This window comes from Pholcus phalangioides, unplaced genomic scaffold (assembly GCF_987345545.1).
Source record: "Pholcus phalangioides strain wild (caught in Gottingen) unplaced genomic scaffold, Ppha-v1.0 ptg000029l_1, whole genome shotgun sequence".
Taxonomy (NCBI): Eukaryota; Metazoa; Arthropoda; class Arachnida; order Araneae; family Pholcidae; genus Pholcus; species Pholcus phalangioides.
This window is the reverse complement of record NW_028301619.1, coordinates 7,048,490-7,068,011: the sequence shown is the minus strand read 5'-3', so window position 1 is coordinate 7,068,011 and position 19,522 is coordinate 7,048,490. Positions and strand designations below refer to the sequence as shown.

The following is a 19,522-nucleotide window of genomic DNA, read 5'->3' as shown; positions in this document are numbered from 1 at the left end:
AACATTTGAACCCCCACTCCTGAGTGAATAATAGTAAGTACCGGTACTCTGACAGAGACTCACTAATATTCGCTCATACCTGATTTGTTCCCACCCACAAAGGCAACTTTCGGCAATGAAAAATGTCTCGAACATTAATAATCTTCCCCCCTCCCCAGGAAGACAACAGTGCTCGAAACCCTGAAAACCCCTACACACACTGTTCCCCAGTTCTCTAACCATAGAATCGCAGATTATTAAACCCCCTATCACTATCCCCCTCCACCTCATCCACGACCACCCATTCCCCCTCTATAAACTGTCTTTGTTTGTAGAGATTGCTTTTTCATCAACAAGTGGCTCTATTATAATCGCGCGGGCCCTCTAAAACCCTAACTCTTTTCCGTAATGCTTTGACCTCGAGTTCCAACCTTGCCCTATCCAAACACCCCTAACACTTGAAACTATCAGCTACTATCTCCCTAGATTAGAGAAACCTCCCGTCCCAAGCTCTACACAACATTAGAATCGACGTTGAGGAATACTAACACTATTGCTAAAAACTAGGTAATAATACTTAAAAAATAGGAAAATGAGAAACGTTAACAGGAAATTTAAATAACGTAAAATACATTACAATGCGAAATATACGTAAAAGACTGTACGAAAAAAAATTAAGTAAAATAAAATGCTCAACACAAAATCACGAAGAAAAAAGTATATATGTATATAAATAATACAACACACCCCAAAATAAGTATTAAGCTACAACATACAATTTATACTCTTATTAGTTATTAGCTAACTATCTCTATTCACTAATACTAAAACAATAGGGCCCAGATGAAAAAAAGCAAAAATTACTGAAAGTACCCAAGAAAAAGTATACACTGTTTGCTAACACTAATGTCCAAAAAACCCGAGAATTTATATCAAAGCATGAAAGTGCACAAAATGGAAAAACACAAAAATAGCGGGAAACAAAGAACCAGATATTCCATGAGCACATGAGCAAAGAAATTGATTATCAACAAAGAAACAATGGTCACAAAATGGCAAAAGTACAATGAAAATGAAATGAGAGTGAGAAAAAAAATTTAAGTTGACCAAAAATACACAGTGAAAATTTAAAAAAATTGACAGAAAAAGAGAAACACTTATCTCACAAATCCAACAATGTGCTGTCCTAAAAATCTGGTGGCAATATCAAACTAAAGAGTAAATTAAACACACAATCTAGAAAAATAAAGACGTAAAATGAAAGTAGTGTGACTAAAAAAAACAGGTTAGTATTGAAGATTTCAATATAAAAGTTAATCATTCAATTTTTCCCCTGGAAATGGGGAATTTCAGAAAAATAAATTTATGGGATAAATGGTGAAATGTATAAAAATTTATTTCTAAATTCAGGGGTGCAAGCGCCCCTCATCTATTTCGGAGCAGCGAATTTCATTTTTGGAGCAGAAATTTTGAATATGGAGCATAACTAAAAACAAACTATATCTGCAATATAAGGAGTAATTTTTCTGTGAAATGCCAAAAGTTTTGCCAAAAATGGTTGAAACAAATAATTCCAAATAAATTTCCTTCACAAATTAAAATCCATTTAAATTTTTTCTGAAGTATCTTATCTGTCACTACTTAAGCAACATGCATACTAAAAACATAGGCAGCAAGAATTTCTGCTGCTTGAACACCAAAATCTTATTCATCCTGATATAGCAAAAAAAGTGTGTGCGGAATATAATAAGCGTTTCTGTGAAAAAAAAAATTAGTTTCTCACAGAATTTAAAGGAATTATTAAATTTAAAAGAAAAATGCAAAAAACGAGAAAAATATAAAAAAAAATACCTTATTTACTTAAACAATTTCTCAACCTAATAGCATGTTAATAGATTTTCAGAAGTTCAGCATCTCAATGACAATTTTTTTCAAATTTTTCATGCCCTTGAACATAAGATTTTGTATGTCTTATTCCATTAAAGAATTGGATGGACAAATTTTTCAATGTTCGAACAGACTTTTATTTATTTGTTAACAATGAACTCTCTTTCACTGTATGCATTACTATGTGCTTAAGATAAAAAAGCCTTCACCAAAACTGGCAAAATTTCGAACTTTGGGCTGCTTTCAAGGTTACATTTGTTTGAATATGTCTGCCCAATATCTATCTCTCTATTCTCTGAACTGATTTCACTTCTTTTAATTCTTTGCATTTTAGTGCAACCCATTCATCACACATAATTAATAGTTCTGTTGGTGCTACAATGTTAAGCAACATCTCAGCAATATGTGAGGGAGTAATGTACCATCCCAGCAATGCACAAGAGGGAGTGCGAAAAACAAGAAAGGGTGCAAACGTTTCATTCTCTCCAACATGTTTTGGAAAGGTAGGACATTAATATAAAAAAGGTATCTCACAGAAGCTATGTAAAATGAGCATGCTCCTAGTACAAACTCCTTCCTTTGACTATTGTTAAGAGCATGCCCCTCCCCACTAATGCAGTGGTGGACCATGCGGCCATATTGGGCGCCGCTCTAGGAGGGGTGCCAAATGGAGTTGAAAGGGTGGAAAAAGCTTTGTTGACCAAAAAAAAGTTGTTAGTAATGCCAAAAATAGATTCCGCATGGGTAGAAATTTTTTTCCTCGAGCCGCTCCTGTTCACCAAATCCGGATTTTCGCAATGTTGAATTGTCACGATCGGCAACCGCCGACGATAAGCACACGACCACATAGTGGCTAGATGACAAAACTATGAATATTTTAGATGAAGTTTTTACAGATCCCATTTTTTCCCAATGATCTTCGAAAAATGTTGGTAATTTAAACCAGTAAAGCAATCCCCTTTTTGATGTATGCCGTCTTTGAACGCAGGTTGGCAGCCATGAAATTACCGTTATTTTCAGTATATAACCCGCAGGAGAAAAACGGTTTCCGAAATTGGAAAATATGGCATATTCATTCAGGGACTTTGATAGCCCGCCGGTTAACCAATAACAGTATAGGACTTTATACTTCAAGGTAGTAGAACTACTTTACAAGGTCACGAGATAACGCTATTGTGGTAGATGGTGAGAAGTGAAAAAAATTGAAGTTTCTCCCTCTATATCTTTTTCCGTGTCTTGGAAAGAACATGTCTCGTGAACAAAATTTTCATGCTTCTTTTTCCTAAATTCTGGATATTTGACGCACTACAGTGCATTAGCGGTACCTCCACGAACCACAAACAAGAATTGGCGCAAATGCGCAGGGATTCGGCACCTTAACGCACCATGTAGCAAGAGAACCGTTTCGGCGCAGTTTGGCGCAACTCTTGCAACCCTGTAAATTGAGTTTTTAATGTCATACTCTCAGAAAAAAAAAATCAAATGCTTTCACAAAAGAAAAATATAATTTTTCTGAATAATGAAACCACTTAGGAACATTGGTTCTGAAAAGGTAACTTCAATGTTGCTAATGATTAAGCAAAATTGAATTTGTTATTGTAATGAAAATCATGTAGTAAATGCACTCAAAGATAAACACTGACCTGAGGAACAGGTAAATGAGTCTGAAGACCAGTTGTTGTGTTCTGATCAGCTTTCCACACATTGCTGCATAACTGATGTGAAGGCAGATCTTGTGATTTTTCATGAAATACACCAGGATTCTGTGATCGTGTGATTTCTATACTATCACCACTTCCTGGAAGGAATGTAGGCATGATTGAAGATTGGATAGTTGACTCAAGAGGTGTCTGTAATTTTTGATGCATTCCACTGTTGTTCATCAAGTAAAAATTAGGTGTCTGCCCAAAAAATGAATAACTATATTTGATCACAGCATACACATGAACAGAAGAAAAAAACAACAACTAAAGATGCTCAATCATAAAAAAATCAGTACAACAATTCATCATTATGCCTCCTGAGATGAGACTACCTAGACTCTCTATTCTGAAATGTTTTGGTACTATTTCCTACTTCAAAAAGTATTCAGATTTACAAGCATTCAGAATTGATAGTTGTGACTGATTAAACATTCAACAACAAAGAATAACATTGCACTTTTGTTTGGTCCATCTTTTTGTTTTGTACTTTAAACATTGTGTTTAAAAAACAATTTTTTTTATTGAAAGAAATTTTTTTTTATCTCATTTGAGAGAAAATGGGATGAAACTAATTTAATGAGACCAACAAATACAAAGGCAACAAAAGAGAAATTGCCCAATGAGGTGGCTGAAAAAGATGCCCATAAAAAATATGATGTCAAATATAACCAAAATAAAGCAATCCAATATAAAAGCATATATCATGAAAGAAAAAACTAATAATTAATACTATATAATACTGTCAAAAGGCAGTTTGTGAAGTGGATAGATGAGAATAATGTATTGTCGGATAATCAGCATAGATTCAGGAAGGGGAAGTCATGTGTAACTAACTTCCTTTGCTTCTATGATCACGGGATGAAAGCTTTGGGTAAGAGCAAAAACGTAGATGTTGTTTACCTTGATTTCCAGAAGGCATTCGATCGGGTCCAACATGGGAAACTCTTGAAGCGTTTACACGAGATTGGAATTGGGGGCAACTTGTTGAATTGGATAGAATTGTGGTTAAGAGATAGGTCGCAACGAGTTATGGTGAACAGGAAATTCTCTGGTTGGACAGATGTCACAAGTGGAGTTCCTCAAAGAAGTGTCCTTGGCCCCATATTTTTTTCACTTTTTATCGATAAACTCGATCAGGGTATCGATGGGATTACTAGCAAATTCGCAGATGATGTGAAGTTAATGGGGGTAATCGGGAATCAAAGTGATAGGGAGTCGCTCCAGACCAGTCTAAACAGGATTGCAGCATGGGCAAATGAATGGAGCATGACGTTTAGCATTGATAAGTGCATGGTCACTCATTTTGGTTCGAACAACCCACGGTTCTTTTACGAGTTGAATGGTGTCACTATCCCGGATGCAACTAGGGTCACCGATTTGGGAATTCTTACTGATGAGCGGCTTAGGTTTTCTTACCATTGTTCAGCGGTGTTCAAAAAAGCGAATAGAATGCTTGGTCTCATTTTCAAAAAAGTCTCTTCGCGTTCTCCTAAAGTCATTCTTCCACTTTTTCGAGGCTTAGTTCGTCCTGGACTGGAGTATGCTGTAAGGTTTTGGAGACCATACCTACAGAGGGACTTAGACTTGGTTGAAGGGGTGCAGAGAAGAGCTACGCGTATCCTTATTGGCGCACAGTGTTTGAATTATGAAGAGAGACTTCATTTTTTGAATATGTTCACATTGGATGAACGCAGGTGTCAAGGAGATATGATCGAAGTGTTCAAAATTTTCAATGGGATGGATAGGATGGACCATGAACTTTTAGTACACCGCCAATCGACTGCTTTTACAAGGGGACACCAGTATCGATCGGTGAGGGACAATGCAAGGCTATGGTGTCGCAGGGAATTTTTCTCTAATAGGGTTGTTAATAAATGAAATAGCTTACCCCCCAGAGGTAGTAAATTGTAACACAATTGACACGTTTAAAAAGAAATACGATAAATATGTTGGGGTAAATCAAGAAGCTATTCATACTTAGAATAAGACAACCATAAGTATTCTTTATGGGCATTGTAAAATATTTTATCACGTGTATATATATTGATTATAATTTTTATTAATTGCATTTTTAATTGAGTTGCTATATTTTTGAAATATGTGACATCCATATTTTTATGGGCATCTTTTTCTCAGCCACCTCGTTGGGCATTTTGCCTGTTGTGGTGTTGTATTTGTATACACTGCCCATAAAAAAAGATTATGGTTGCCTTATCAATATATTTATCATATTTCTTTTTAAATGTGTCAATTGTGTTAGAATTCACAATTCCCTGAAGTAAGCAATTCAATTTATTGTGACAAACCTATTAGAGAAAAACTCCCTGTGACATCATAAACTGGAATTGTTCATTCCTAAAAGATACTGGTGTCCCTTGTTGAAGCAGTTGATTGACGGTGTATTAATAACTCATGGTCCATCCTATCCATCCCATTGAAAATTTTGAACACTTCGATCATATCTCCCTAAAACATCTGCATTCATCCAATGTAAACATATTTGAGAAATCAAGTCTTTTCTTCATAGCTCAATCCTTGTGCACCAACAAGAGCACACATAGCTCTTCTCTGCACCCCCTCAACCAAGTCTATGTTCTTCTGTAGGTATGGCCTCCAAAACTTTACAGCATAATCCAGTCCAGGACAAGACTCAGAAAAATGAAAGAATGACTTAGGTAGGAGAATGCAAAGGAACCTTTCTGAGGATAAAACCAAGCATTAAGCCCCGTTCACATGTGCAAGATTGGGGGCCGCTTTGGTGGTAATTACCGGCATGAGAACATTTTTTCCCTCGTAGGGAAGAAAAAGGTGGGAGAGAAGCTCATCAAAAAAAGCCCATCTTTCTTGGGGTGGATTGGAGGTCGACACCGACCTTCTCTCCCATAATCCTTTGCGCCGTGAAAACTGCTATAAGCTCCTTCGTCAACCATCTTGAATCAATCACTTCCGTTCAACCTACGTAACCAGTGACGACTTCCGGAAAGAAGAGGGGGGTTACTGCCATAAACTTAACATCATGTGAACAGTTTGTAGCAAAAATCTCCGTTACCGGGAACTTCCCGGGATGTTTTATTGTACATGTGAACAGGGCTTTATATTCACATTTTTGCCACCGCTGAACAATGCTAAAAAAACCGAAGCCACTCGTCAATGAAAATTCCTAAATTGGTGACCCTAGTTCAGGGGTTTTAACCTATGGGTCGCCAAAGGTTCTCAGAAAATCTCCAAAAAAATCTTTTTGTGTTTAACATGTGACAAAACATGGAAATGTGAACATAATGAAGAGTATGAATGTAGGTAAAAAATTTTTGAGATTTGAACAAAGAGTCACACTGTCAATCCTTTCCCCTGTCTGTGGTCTCTCACACACACATCCTGCCTCTTCTTCTCTTCGTGGAGACAGTCTAGGCAAGACTCCCTTATTGACAGGATTATCTTCTCAAGGTCTGGGTCTCGAACAAAAGACCAGAGAATTTCTGGGAATGATGTCGCAGTGACCATCTGTTTTGTTGATTCCAGTCATTATGGTTACCGGATTTTTTGTGAAAAAAATTTGATTGCTGTTTTTAGTTTTTGCCTGCCTGTGCTGTAAAGCACTTGTTTTTCCTCCTGATTGTGCTTTTGGTGTGTGTGTACTTGTCTTATGTGATAAATTTCGCAACTTTTTTCAAGTTTTCTTTTTTTTTTTTGTAATAATGATGTGTTGTGCCCAAGTGCCCAAACGTCAATATAAAGATAATTTCTTAGACTTCGGATTCACATTCATACATGATTAAGGGATCATTAAGTCTCAATGCATCATATGTAAGGGGCGTTCAAGTATTATGTAAGCAAATTTTTAGCTATTTTTGATCCCCTCCCCCCCTTGTCAGCAAAATTTCGTCATCAACACAGCCCCTCTGAATCCTAACACATATTGGTGAGATCAGAGACATACATTGGGGGGGGGGGCACAGGGGGCTCGTGTTCCCCCCCCCCCCCCCACCATGATCGAAAATTTATTTTTTAATGCAAAAATATTTTTCTTTTAATTCAAATTTCGGAAGAAAATAAGAAAATACCTTTATGTTATTATAATCAATTTCTGTTAATTTCAATGTTATTTGAAGGCTATGAACTCAAAATTTATCTTTAATAAATTCATTGTGACTGACCCTCTAAGCCATATAATGATAAATCACATAAAGGCACTTGGCCCTCGAACCAAATATGGCCCTGGGGGTTACCTGATGTGGCCTGCACTCCTCAAAACTAATTTTGTAAAAATGAACTAAGTGACACATTTACAGATCAGTACAATTCCAGAGCATTTAAGCGGCACATTTTCAGATCATTTAAATGACCCGGGACACAGTTCCAGAACACTTAAGCGCTTCATGACACATTTAGAGATCCCTTGAGTGACATATGACGTAGTTTTAGAGTATTTAAGTGGCCCCAGTGCGGTTCTACATCACTCAAGTTACCCGCGGCACATTCTCAGATTATTCAAGTGATCTGCAGCATATAATTACGGATCACTTGAGTGATGCGTGGCACAGTTCCAGGGCACTTAAGCGGCCAGGACACATTTCCAGATCTCTTGGATTTGCAAAACATTTAGAGATCACTAAAGTGGTTCTATAGGGTACTTATCAATGGGGGGAGGGAATGTTACTTCAAGTGCCCACAAACTATCGAAAGGTTTTTCTTGTTTTTGGCACACCGAGTAAGATGCCATTAAAAATATTTCATATTTTCATAAAGGGTGGGTGATGACGTAAGCATTATCTCCAAACTCCCCCTCCCTTGTCATCAAAAGTCAGCAAATCGGAAACTCCCCCCCCCCCATTGATGCTGACGTAATACTTGAATGGCCCCCTAATGAAGAACTGAGCAACGAATCACTGAAACAATAAGCTAAAGAGGCAGCTTTAAAGTAAATACAGTGCTTTTTAGTGACTGAAGAACTAAGTTTCTTCGAAAGAAAAAACAACTGAAGCAGCAATGCCTTGATAATCGAGAAAAAAGGCAATTTTTTTTCTGTCCAGCAAGCTATTCCTGCTTCCTACTATGTAGCTTGACAGATTGTGAAGGAAAAGAAACCGCAAACTATTGGAGAGGATTTGGTTAAGCCAGCAGCTATAGATATGGTCTGCATTACATGTGTTGAAGAATATCCAAAAAAATTCAACAAATACCATTGTCCAATGACACAATATGCATGCGTATTTTTGATATGCCAGCAAATATCAAAAAACGAGTTATTTCATCCATCAAAACAAGTACAAATATAAGCCCACAACAGGCAAAATGCCCAACGAGGTGGCTGAAAAAAAGATGCCCATAACAAATATGGATGTCATATATTTCTAAAATACAGAAATCCAATTCAAAATGCAATTACAAAAACTACAAACAATATATATACATGATGAAATATTATACAATGCCCATAAAACGAATTTATGATTGTGATAAGTGGACGGTTTAGTCCGCAACTGGATGAAACCACTGATGTGAGTGAAGATGCTGAAGATATATTAATGGCTTTGTACGATGTGTTGAAGATTTCGAAATGAAGAATTTTTATTTTGCCGTACTACAGGTGCTGACATTTTCAATCTTACTAACTCATTCTTCAAAGAGGAAGGTTTGTCTTGGTCTCAGTGCCACAGCGTCTGTACTGATGGGGTACGTCTATGCTTAGGGCACACCTGGGATTCTCTGTGCAAGAGTGAAAGAGAAAAATTTGCAAGTTATGGCATTTCATTGCCTTCTGCACAGAGAAAATCTTGCATCCAAGAGGCTATCAGAAGATTTGAGTGTAGTTATGAAAGAAATCATTCAAATTGTCCATTTCATAAAAGCAAGGTCATTTAATAATAGAATATTTAGCCAAACCTGCTTGGAAATGGGCTCTGAATATAAACACTTGTTGTATTATTCTGAAGTGAGATAGCTATATCGAGGAAATGTTCTTCAGAGAGCAGCTGCCCTGCACAAGGAAATTGAAATATTATTGTCAGAGAAAAATCATCCTCGGTCCTCTTGATTTTCCGATAAAAAATGGATGTTGAAATTAGCCTACCTTTCTGATATATTTGCAGAACTTAATAAGTTAAGTACCTCTATGCAAGGCCGTGATGACACTGCAATTGGTTTAGTGAAAAAATTGACAGCTTTCAAAGGAAAGTTGACATTTTGGAAAAAGAAGAAAATAAAGTAGCTTCCTTTCCAAACTTGAGCCTATTTTTTAAAGATGAAAATACAGAGCTAGGTGAAAGCAAAAATGTGATAATCGAGCACATGCATAATCTATGTCTTGAGTTCAATCTCTACATCTATGGCCCCCACAAGGGGTGGGATGACAAGGCTCTAGCCCTGAGGCCCGGGACGATTTTCACAATTTTTTTGCTTTTTCACGCTATAAATTCATCATAAAGGGGCCCGCAAAAGATCCCAGCCTAGGAGCTCTGCTCCAGGATGTGGGGGCCACGTCTACATCCCAGAAGATGTGGTAAAATACAGTTGGGTGCGCAATCCATTTGACATTGATGTTGACGACTTTTCAGTTATTGTAGGTCTTCAAGAAGATTTCATCAAGGTTCAAAGTGATGAAGCTTTACATCACTGTTTTCGAAAACAAACACTATGTCTTTTTTGGATAAGTTTCAAAGAAGAAAAACCCATTCTCTGTGCTCCAATTTCTTAGAACATGCCTATGTGAAGCGGGCTTCTCTACACTTGCTGTTATGAAAACTAAAAACAAAAGCAGATTACAACCAGAACACGATATGAGATGTTGCCTTTCAAAAACACATCCACAGTTTGAAGAGCTCTCAACAGTTATACAAGGGCAAGGATCACACTGATGTAAAGTATTTTTTTGAAGTTATTTTGATTTTATCTTTATTCGTATTATCTGTTTCTAGCACATTATTTTGCATACCTTCCTATTGTATAAATCAGTGATTCTGTATCTTTTGGAGACTGAGGCAAAATAATTGCACTTTTTTTTACAAAAGTGTTTCGCCCTGCCCATTCATTCAAGTGTAAGTAAAAACTACTTAATTTGCTTAAAACAGCATATAATCCCCTTCCAGAATCACTTTTAAATGTAAATTTAAGTTGTATATTAAGTTTAATAATGTAACTTGGCAGTGTTGCATGGGGAAGCCAGTGAAAATGGAACATTTTTGCCAACCTAGTATTTCATAATTTTCTCGAATTATTGCATACTTTTTTACAAATCGTACGTTATTGTTTTTGTTTTACAGGTTGTTCAGATCCCAAGATTCATTAAGACCAAGTTGAGAAGCCACTGGTGTCAAAATTATGATGATAATACACTGCAACTTGCTATCTCTGCAGTGATTAATAAGGAAATGCACAGTGGAAAAACAGCTGAAAGGTATAATATCACTCATGGAACCAAAATAAAGTCAATTGTCTCCATCTGAAGAAACGAGGGTGCAGACTGGGAAATGTCTCTTGATCTGCGGCTCATCATAAAAGATTTTTTAGATTTTGTGTTGAGGCAGGTTTCACAATTAAAAAACAACTTACCTGGTGGGGGGGGGGGAATGGTACTGTTTTTTTGTCCAACAGCATTCTTCTGTGAAGATGGACATAATCCAACCATAGATGAAATGATGAATATCAATGTGGCCCAGGATATTTATGATATGGTTCTTAAACCAACTATAGCTTGGAATGTCTGTAGTAGTGAAATTCTTGGGGGGGGGGGGGAAAGAGTCAAGTATTTTGTTTTGGTTCAGTTTGAGATGTCATATCTTCGTATGAATGACAGAGGGAAAAGTTTTTACTCCTCAAATGTGCCTGATGCAGCTTTACTCAATGTACAAGGCATTGTGTACATGATACATTGATTGCACACGGTCATCCTTACAATCAAAATGTCAAATTTACATTTTCGGATAAAAATGTTAAAATTTTCTATGGGGATTAATCAAAATTAATATGGGGAAGTTAGGTTTGTGGTCATGTCCTCCACCTGTTGTGCCCTTTACATTTTGACAACAGTAGAGTCGTATATAAACGTTTATCCGACATACACGGGCTGTGTAACATGAGGGGCCCGCCAGTCATGGGCGGAGATACAGGGTCATTGCCCCCCCCCAGCATCAAAGGTGGAGTCGACTGATCTAATGTATAAATGTATATATGAATTGACATCATCATCGTGCCCCCCAGCAATAATGACAATGCCCCCCCCAGACTTCCAAGTCTATCTCCACCTATGCCGCCAGTTGCTGATATTATGATGGGACGTCCCCGCAGATCGCCGGCAGGAACTTCACAGGGGATCGTCATTGAACTCAGTTAAAATGCAAAAATATAATTGTGTAATATTAATTTGTCATAAATGTTTTTGCAAATATAATTATACAAGAAAATGTAATATTTCACCTTCGTGCCGTTAGTGGGCCATGGACCACCTTGCAGTTAATAGCATCATGAGAATTTCAAAGTGCAATAGGCCTAGTGTTGTAGACTCTGGCCAGGTCTCCAATGTTTACATTCTGTATGTTGCCAATTTCTATACGTCAAAGTTATGTAATAGTGTTTTATTCCGTATAAATATGCAAATGAGATGTTATTTGTTAAAAGATTTATGTTAATTTCAGTACAGTAAATTCTCAATTCTGATTCGTTCTTGTGATAGCTGATGATGAAGGGTTTCTCCATATATACCAGCAGTGTGCTAGGTATCGCCATGTTTTGAGTTCTGTATTCAATTGCGTAGAGGTTCGTTGCTGAGATGTCTTGTCCCACTTTTCTCCATGCGAAGGGTTGTTCTTCCTTCGTTATCATGAGTTGATGGACCACATTTCTGCTGTTATGCTGCTGGAGTAGCACGGCTTCTCTTCTTGTTGGTCATCTCTATACCTGATCAGTGGTCTGCATGTGAAATCAAGAAGGGATGCCCTCTCATCTCATTGTCATGGAATATTGCTGACGGATTTCGCGACATGTCTACATTCATCATAGACTTGTTGGTGTAGTGTTTCATTGAACTTGCTATCGGGAGATGATCTGGACTATTCTTCCATTACTGAAGTTGTGAGAAACTCAGAGAACGAAATATGCCCTGACGAACAATTTGGTGAGAACAATAAAACAATAAAAATTCTGTGATATTTTCTAATGTTAATGTCTTAAAGAAAAATTTGTTTGTTATATTAATTTAATCCTAAAACTATTTTAACAGGTTTATATTGTTAATAAATGATACTAGTGGAAAAAATTATCTTATTTCATTGTTGTCATTTGCAAATTTATTTCAATGTTGGGTAACATTAAAACAAATTGGAATGTACTATTAATAAAATGGTAAGTGGAATCACACAAGATTTTTAAAATTCAGTTAGCTTCAGGAACTGTGAGACAGTTTAATATTAATAGTAAAAAATTGCAGAATTTTTCTCTTTCATACTTACTCTATTTTTCAGTGAAAGTGTAATTGGAACAATGGCTGCTCATACAAGGTTACAAGGAGCTTTCATATGGAGAAGTTAGGTCTGTGGTCATGTCCTCCACCTGTTGTGCCCTTTACATTTTGACTACCGTATAGTCTTGCTTATCTGACATAAACAGGCCAGGAAAACGTTGAATAAGTGAAAATGTTGGATAATAGAGAGGTGATAAAGAAAAAGCCCATTAAACGTCAAACTATGTTATAACTTTACTCATTACGAACCTAATAATCATGTTTTACAATAAAACAATAGAAAAAATTAACTAAAAAGTGAACTTGGAGTTTCAGAATATTCTGAAGTTAAATACAGTGCTTAAAAAGTTCAGTCCTGTGATGATTTAAATAAATTTTTGATCGATTTCCGCTTTTCTGATGAGTGCCATTTCTTCACTGCCAAGTCTCGCAATGTTTGCTGCATCATTATGTAGATTTCTTTGCAGCTTCTTGTTACTCAATGTATTCAAATGCAGTTTCTAGAGCATTAACTCCATCGTTATGTGAAATTCTAAGACGCTCGACAGTTGATCTTAATATTTTTTTTTTGCTGTGGTATGTCAGAGAATACAGAAAGTCAGATAAGCGAAGGTCAGATAAACGAGACACTACTGTATTTCTGAAAGGTTGAGTTTGGCTAATATCAATATTTTGGGGTCAATTTCTTCCTTTCTTATTATTTTATCTGTCATTTTAATATAATTATGTTATTTATTTAGGTAAAGTAGGAATTAAGAGGGTCACACTTTTCTCATGTTTTCCCTGTACTGAGGCAAGTGAAACCCAATTGATTTACACTAACTCCATATTTATTTGATTTGTTTTATCAACTGTGGTACAAATGGGAAGAGATAAAGCTCCTGAGCTACCTGCTTCTATAGACTTGAAAGATGAGAGGATAATAGAGGAAGAACAAAATTTCATACACATAATGTCAAAAAACATTTTGGAAAGAATGTTGACTGGGTTCTCATTAAATTCACAAATAAAAAGTTAGTGAAGATGTCTGTTGGACAACTAACCAAAGTTGAGACTCGTTGAGAAGCAAAATGTGGAAAAAGGAATCATTACCACATCTACCTTCCAATAGCCCAACATTGAGAATTGAAGTATCATCAGAGGTGATGAAGTTCTGTCGTTACCTTCACCTCTCAAGTTTGGTATAGTCTGAGAAAATTCACACATTCCCCCCCCCCCCTTCTGCTTTGCCTCATATAATGTATGTCAGTTAATATTATCGAACATAAAGTTCATGAACTCTCACACCAAAAGTCACCAGCTGTGCATATGCTTTCCATTTGCAAGAAGGAACCACTTGAAGCATTTACTTTTATGTCTGGCTGGCAGAGATTAAATTAGCCTTCCATCTGACCTGGTTGGTACGTGACACGTTATTCTGTAAAAGACCATCAAGCTTTGACATTGAGTTTCTTGATCAGATACCCATTTTAATTTTACAGTATTGTACAGTATGTTATTATTTGCTTTGCTTTCCTTTTGTTTTTAATCTTGTTTTTTTCTTCCCCACAAATGTGAGTGAAACCAACCTTTTGTGGATGTAAATATATAAATAAATTTCATCTACTTCTATAGAAAAATTTGAATTATGTTTTCTTTTAAAAAAAAATCTAATTCAACTTTCATATCTTCTTCTCAAATATAAACTCACATCTTTATAATACAACTCGTCATCATCATACTTTCAATCTTTAATTTGATTTAATATTTTTTATATTCCTCTGGTACAATGTTTGACTTTACCTCCGGTTCAGAAAAACTAATTATTTAGCTTTAATAATTCCGTCCATTTATGTATTTGAAAAAGACTGCATTATTGGGTACTTTTTTTAATTTTTAAATTACAGTGATAATGAATGCTTCAGCTAACAAATATTTTAGTTGACACAAATGCATACACTAACATAAAATACCAGAGACTAGCCCTTGTTAACTTTTTAACAGCCAGTTTTTTTTCCTCAAAATAAACTCGTCCAAATTTAGACTAATCTTTTTTCTCTCTTTTTCTCCTCACCCTTCTATGAGACTTAGACTTGTTTTCAGGTTTCCACCTCTGATGAGATCTTTCATTTTCTTCCTCACCCTTCACAAATCCAAAACCCATACTCCCTATCACGGCCGTCTTTGGGCATTTTGGCTTTTATAGAGTTACAAGATGGGAAATACACTCATCCCATTGGGAAGTGTATTATACTCAGCATAAATGATTATGTGCAGCCATTTGAGTCTATAGTTCTTCCTGAGTGCAGTCATGAAGTAATTCTTGGATGGGATTTTCTAGAAGCTTCTAAAATGGTCCTATGCACTGTGGAAAATGTGAGCTTCAGATTGACAAGGCAGAGACAACTAAATCACAACAATATAAGGACTTTGGATGAGTTTTGGACTTTTTATTTGTCATTAAAGATTATCTGATTCTACCGGTATCCTCAAAGCGTGTCACTGTCTACGGATCAAGCTCTCCGATTTTGACAGAGGTTCTCATCAACTGTAACGGAGCAAATCATTTGAAAAAATAACCGTTTTTGCTGCCATCAATCATAACTCTGGCTGAAATAAAAGGTGATATCTCTGGATTGCGAATGAAAATGCTTAACCAAAGTTTGTTCCAAAAGGTATGAATATTGATTCATATGAACAAATGGCTGACGAACATATGAATGCTATGGAGGAAAATACGTATATCTTGTGTGTTCTACAGCTTCAGTCACTTCTGAAGAAAAAAAAGACAGAAAGGAAAATCATTCTACCATTGTTGTCATTAAGTCTAAATTCTTTGCAGCACAAGCAACTATTGGTACTTCACCAATATCTTTATGTGTTTCAGGCAGATTGAGTTTAGTTTTCCACTTTGAAACTCCAAGTGTATCAATGCCAGAGACTATCCGTCAGTAAGTCTGAGACCTTACAGGGTCTCTGCTTTTGAATTATTCAATGTTCAGAAGGAAAGTTGAAAAGATGCTAAAAAAGGAAGTCCTTCAGCCCCGGAAACCCCTGGACTTATACTCTAGTTTTTGTCATGAAAAAGAACAGCACATGGTGATTCGCAGACACATTTGACTGAATCAGAAAAATATATCATTGGCCAGGCCTTTCAGATCTGTCAAATGGTATGCAAGCCACTGTAGAGAATGCCAGAGGCGGAAACCATGTTCCACAACAACCACAGAACTCCTTCAATCAATTTCATTAGCCATTTTTCCTATTTTTTGAAGATGTTTACATTGGAAGAACGCAGGTGTTGGAAGGGATATGATCAGAGTTTTTAAAATTTTCAACTGGATGGATAGGATGGACCATGAATAACTAATATCCGTCAATTGACTGCTTTGATAAGGGGACACCAGTATCTATTGTATCTATTGGTGAAGGACAATTCTAAGTTATGGTGTGTGGCAGGTAATTTTTCTCTAATAGGGTTGTTTCCTTCAAACCAAGCACAATTCTGATCTATCATCATGGACAATTTACTACCGACTGAGTTGTGCCGGAAGTGTGAGTATGTATACCTAACATTCTGAGTTCATATAAAGTGTTGTGTGAATTTTTAGTGGTGCCATCTATATTATAAATTCTGAGTGAAGTGTGATTTTCAAATATTTGTACTATTGCTTTCTGTGGCAAGATTTTACAATGGGAAGATAGGTTCGCATTTGCGCCTTGAAGTTGGGAACCACAGAAAACCAACTTCAGCCGGCGTTTGAACCTGGGTCCTCGCAATGCAAGTTTGTCACTCTGACCATTTGACCACCACAGCGGCTCTCTAATAGGGTTGTTAATAAATGGAATAGCTTACACCTGGGGGTAGTAAATTCTAACACAATTAAGACATTTAAAAAGAAATATGATAAACGCGCCAGGGTAAATCAAGAAACTACCCATACTTAGAATAAGACAACCATAAATACATTTTATGGGCATTTATAATATTTTATCATGTATATATAGTTTTCAGTTTTCATAATTGCATTTTTAATTGAGTTGCTGTGTTTAGAAATATATGACATCCATATTTGTTATGGACATCTTTTTCTCAGACACCTCATTGGGCATTCTGCCTATTGTGGCCTTGTATTTGTATTTGCATAAGGCCTTACCAACTGCTGAAGCACCTGAAATTGCTAAGTTTCTGCTAGAAGACATCATTTTAAAACTTGGAGCACCTCGGAAAATCATTTTTGAAGGGGTTGAAGTTTTTTCAAACTAGTGTCTGAAGTTATGAGATTATCTCAAGTCGTTTTCATAGAATGATAACAGCTTACCATCCTCAAACAAATGGCCTTAGGGAATGCTTCAACAAGATGCTGACGAATATGTGCTCTCACTCTATGTAAAAGTTAAACAAAAGGATTGGGATACAGTTTTGCCATTTGTGACTTTTGCATATATTACAGCCAAGCAAGATACCACTGGATTCTCCCCTTTCTTTCTTTTGTAGGGAAAAGAGGCTGAAACAACAATAGATACTGTTTCTACTTTATCCAGACAATGCAAACGAAGAATGTGCATGTAATTTGATAATTAAAGCTGAAGGAGCACGCCAGATCGCTTGAGTAAGAACCTTAGAGGACAAGGATCAAGGATGCTCGAATGCAAAGCATCATGCTATGTCTTACCAACACAAAAACTTGGTGGGGATCCTCACGCCTTATAACAGGAAGAAGAAAAAATCACCCAATTATCAAATTGGTGATCTACGGACTACACAAAAAACTGAGTTAGATTCTGGACTGAAATTGAGATCCAAATTGTTCGGTCCATCTGAGGTAATGAAAGTGAATCTTAAAGACAGACCTAATGTCAAAAAAGTCTGTGAATATTCAGGGTCTTATTGCCACTACTGCCTCAACTGGTGTCATAAAGCATGTTTATGTCTCAATTTATGGAGTCATGCTGTGTTTTTAATTTTTCATGCTGATACAAATCTTGTGTCCTTTTAAAATATTGTCTGAGGCTTTCATGGCCGGCGTTAAATGACTTGCAAACGATTTCCGGGTTATTAGGCCATGGTCTAGGAGATTTTCTTCCTGACGTTTCGCCCACATCTGTGGCAGGCATCATCTGAGGTTAATTGGACGTAAGTCTCCGCGGCAAGCGAGAAAGGCTTCGTACATCTACTGTCATCGACTTGTTCTCTATATGCATTTCTGAGACTTCATCGGCCGCAGAAGAACCGCATTGGTTGGCTTGTGTGGATGTGTTGTGCGCCGATTGGCTGCAAGTGGTGTCTGGCGACGATTGGCTGTCGAGGTCATTTTCTCTCTGGCATTCATCGGGGGCACATCTCAACTCTCTGCGGCGCTGAAGTACCGGGACCCAAGTGGGATGCACCTTCATCGTCTCCTCCTTTCGATTCATGTTGTGGTGCTTGAATATTTCAATGGCTTCTCTATGAAGACGAGCATGGCACCTCCGACGATATTACCTCGGTCTTTTCAAATTTAATTTTGTGGCCGGTTTCCCACATATGTTCTGCAACGGCTGAACTTTCCGTTTTACCCAGGCGGCAGCTCCTCTGGTGTTCCTTTATTCTTGTAGAAGTACTGCTGTTTTCATGCTTATACAAATCTTGTATTCTTTTGTTTTCATGCTTATACAAATCTTGTGTCCTTTTGTTTTCATGCTTATACAAATCTTGTGTCCTTTTGTTTTCATGCTTATACAAATCTTGTGTCCTTTTGTTTTCATGCTTATACAAATCTGGTGTCCTTTTGTTTTCATGCTTATACAAATCTTGTGTCCTTTTGTTTTCATGCACAAATATTGTGTTCATTTAAAACATAGTTTTCTGAAATTTTTTGTTCCATCGCCCCCTTCTTCAGAAATTTTTTCTCTCCCCAACTCAAACAAGCCCAAACTTTCAATCGCTCCTCTTGACCATTCCATCGCCCACTTTGAGAAACACTGATTTAAAATGTCACTGAGGTCAGTGAGTCGAAGGATGGCTGAGCTGTAGGATTTTTAGTTATATTTTTCTTTTCTAATCAGTAGATAGCGCTGTGGCAGGCAGGAAAATACATGATTTAAGATTATGAGGATGAAGAGATTAAGATCGACAATGGCCGGTTGTTGGGAGAGGTTGGCAGGAAATCCCATGTTTTTTTCATGTCTGTTATCGTATTGTATTTTGTGTGTGTAATAAATATTTAGAAAATGGATGAGGTGTGTTTTTCTTTGAACAGCCTACATATATACAGAGATGCCATCGCTACGCTATAGCACGTCAAATACCTGGAATTTCGGAAAAGGATGCATAAAAAATTTTGTTCACACGTCCCCAGGACGCATTCATTCTTTCCTAGTTCCAAGAAAAAAAATAGAGAGAAAAACCTCCCCAACTTTTTTCCCCTTTCTTTTTTTCTTCTTTTCACAGTCTGTCATGATCGCACGACCTTGAGAAAGTGGTTTTACTACTTTGTATACTGTACTGTATTGATATACACACAGGTTGTTGAAGATA

The 19,522-nt window shown here is 36.8% G+C and overlaps 1 protein-coding gene across 4 annotated transcripts in view; it reads right to left on the bottom strand.

Annotated features, from left to right (window-relative positions):
• LOC149067626 (nonsense-mediated mRNA decay factor SMG7-like) overlaps positions 1-19,522 on the bottom strand; it is a 267,121-nt gene that overhangs the window by 40,032 nt on the left and 207,567 nt on the right. For all 4 annotated transcript variants that reach the window (XM_089252529.1, XM_089252530.1, XM_089252532.1 and 1 more), the window contains exon 21: positions 3,510-3,767. In XM_089252529.1, the coding sequence (XP_089108655.1) occupies positions 3,510-3,767 (258 nt within the window). The remainder of the gene's footprint in view (positions 1-3,509; positions 3,768-19,522) is intronic.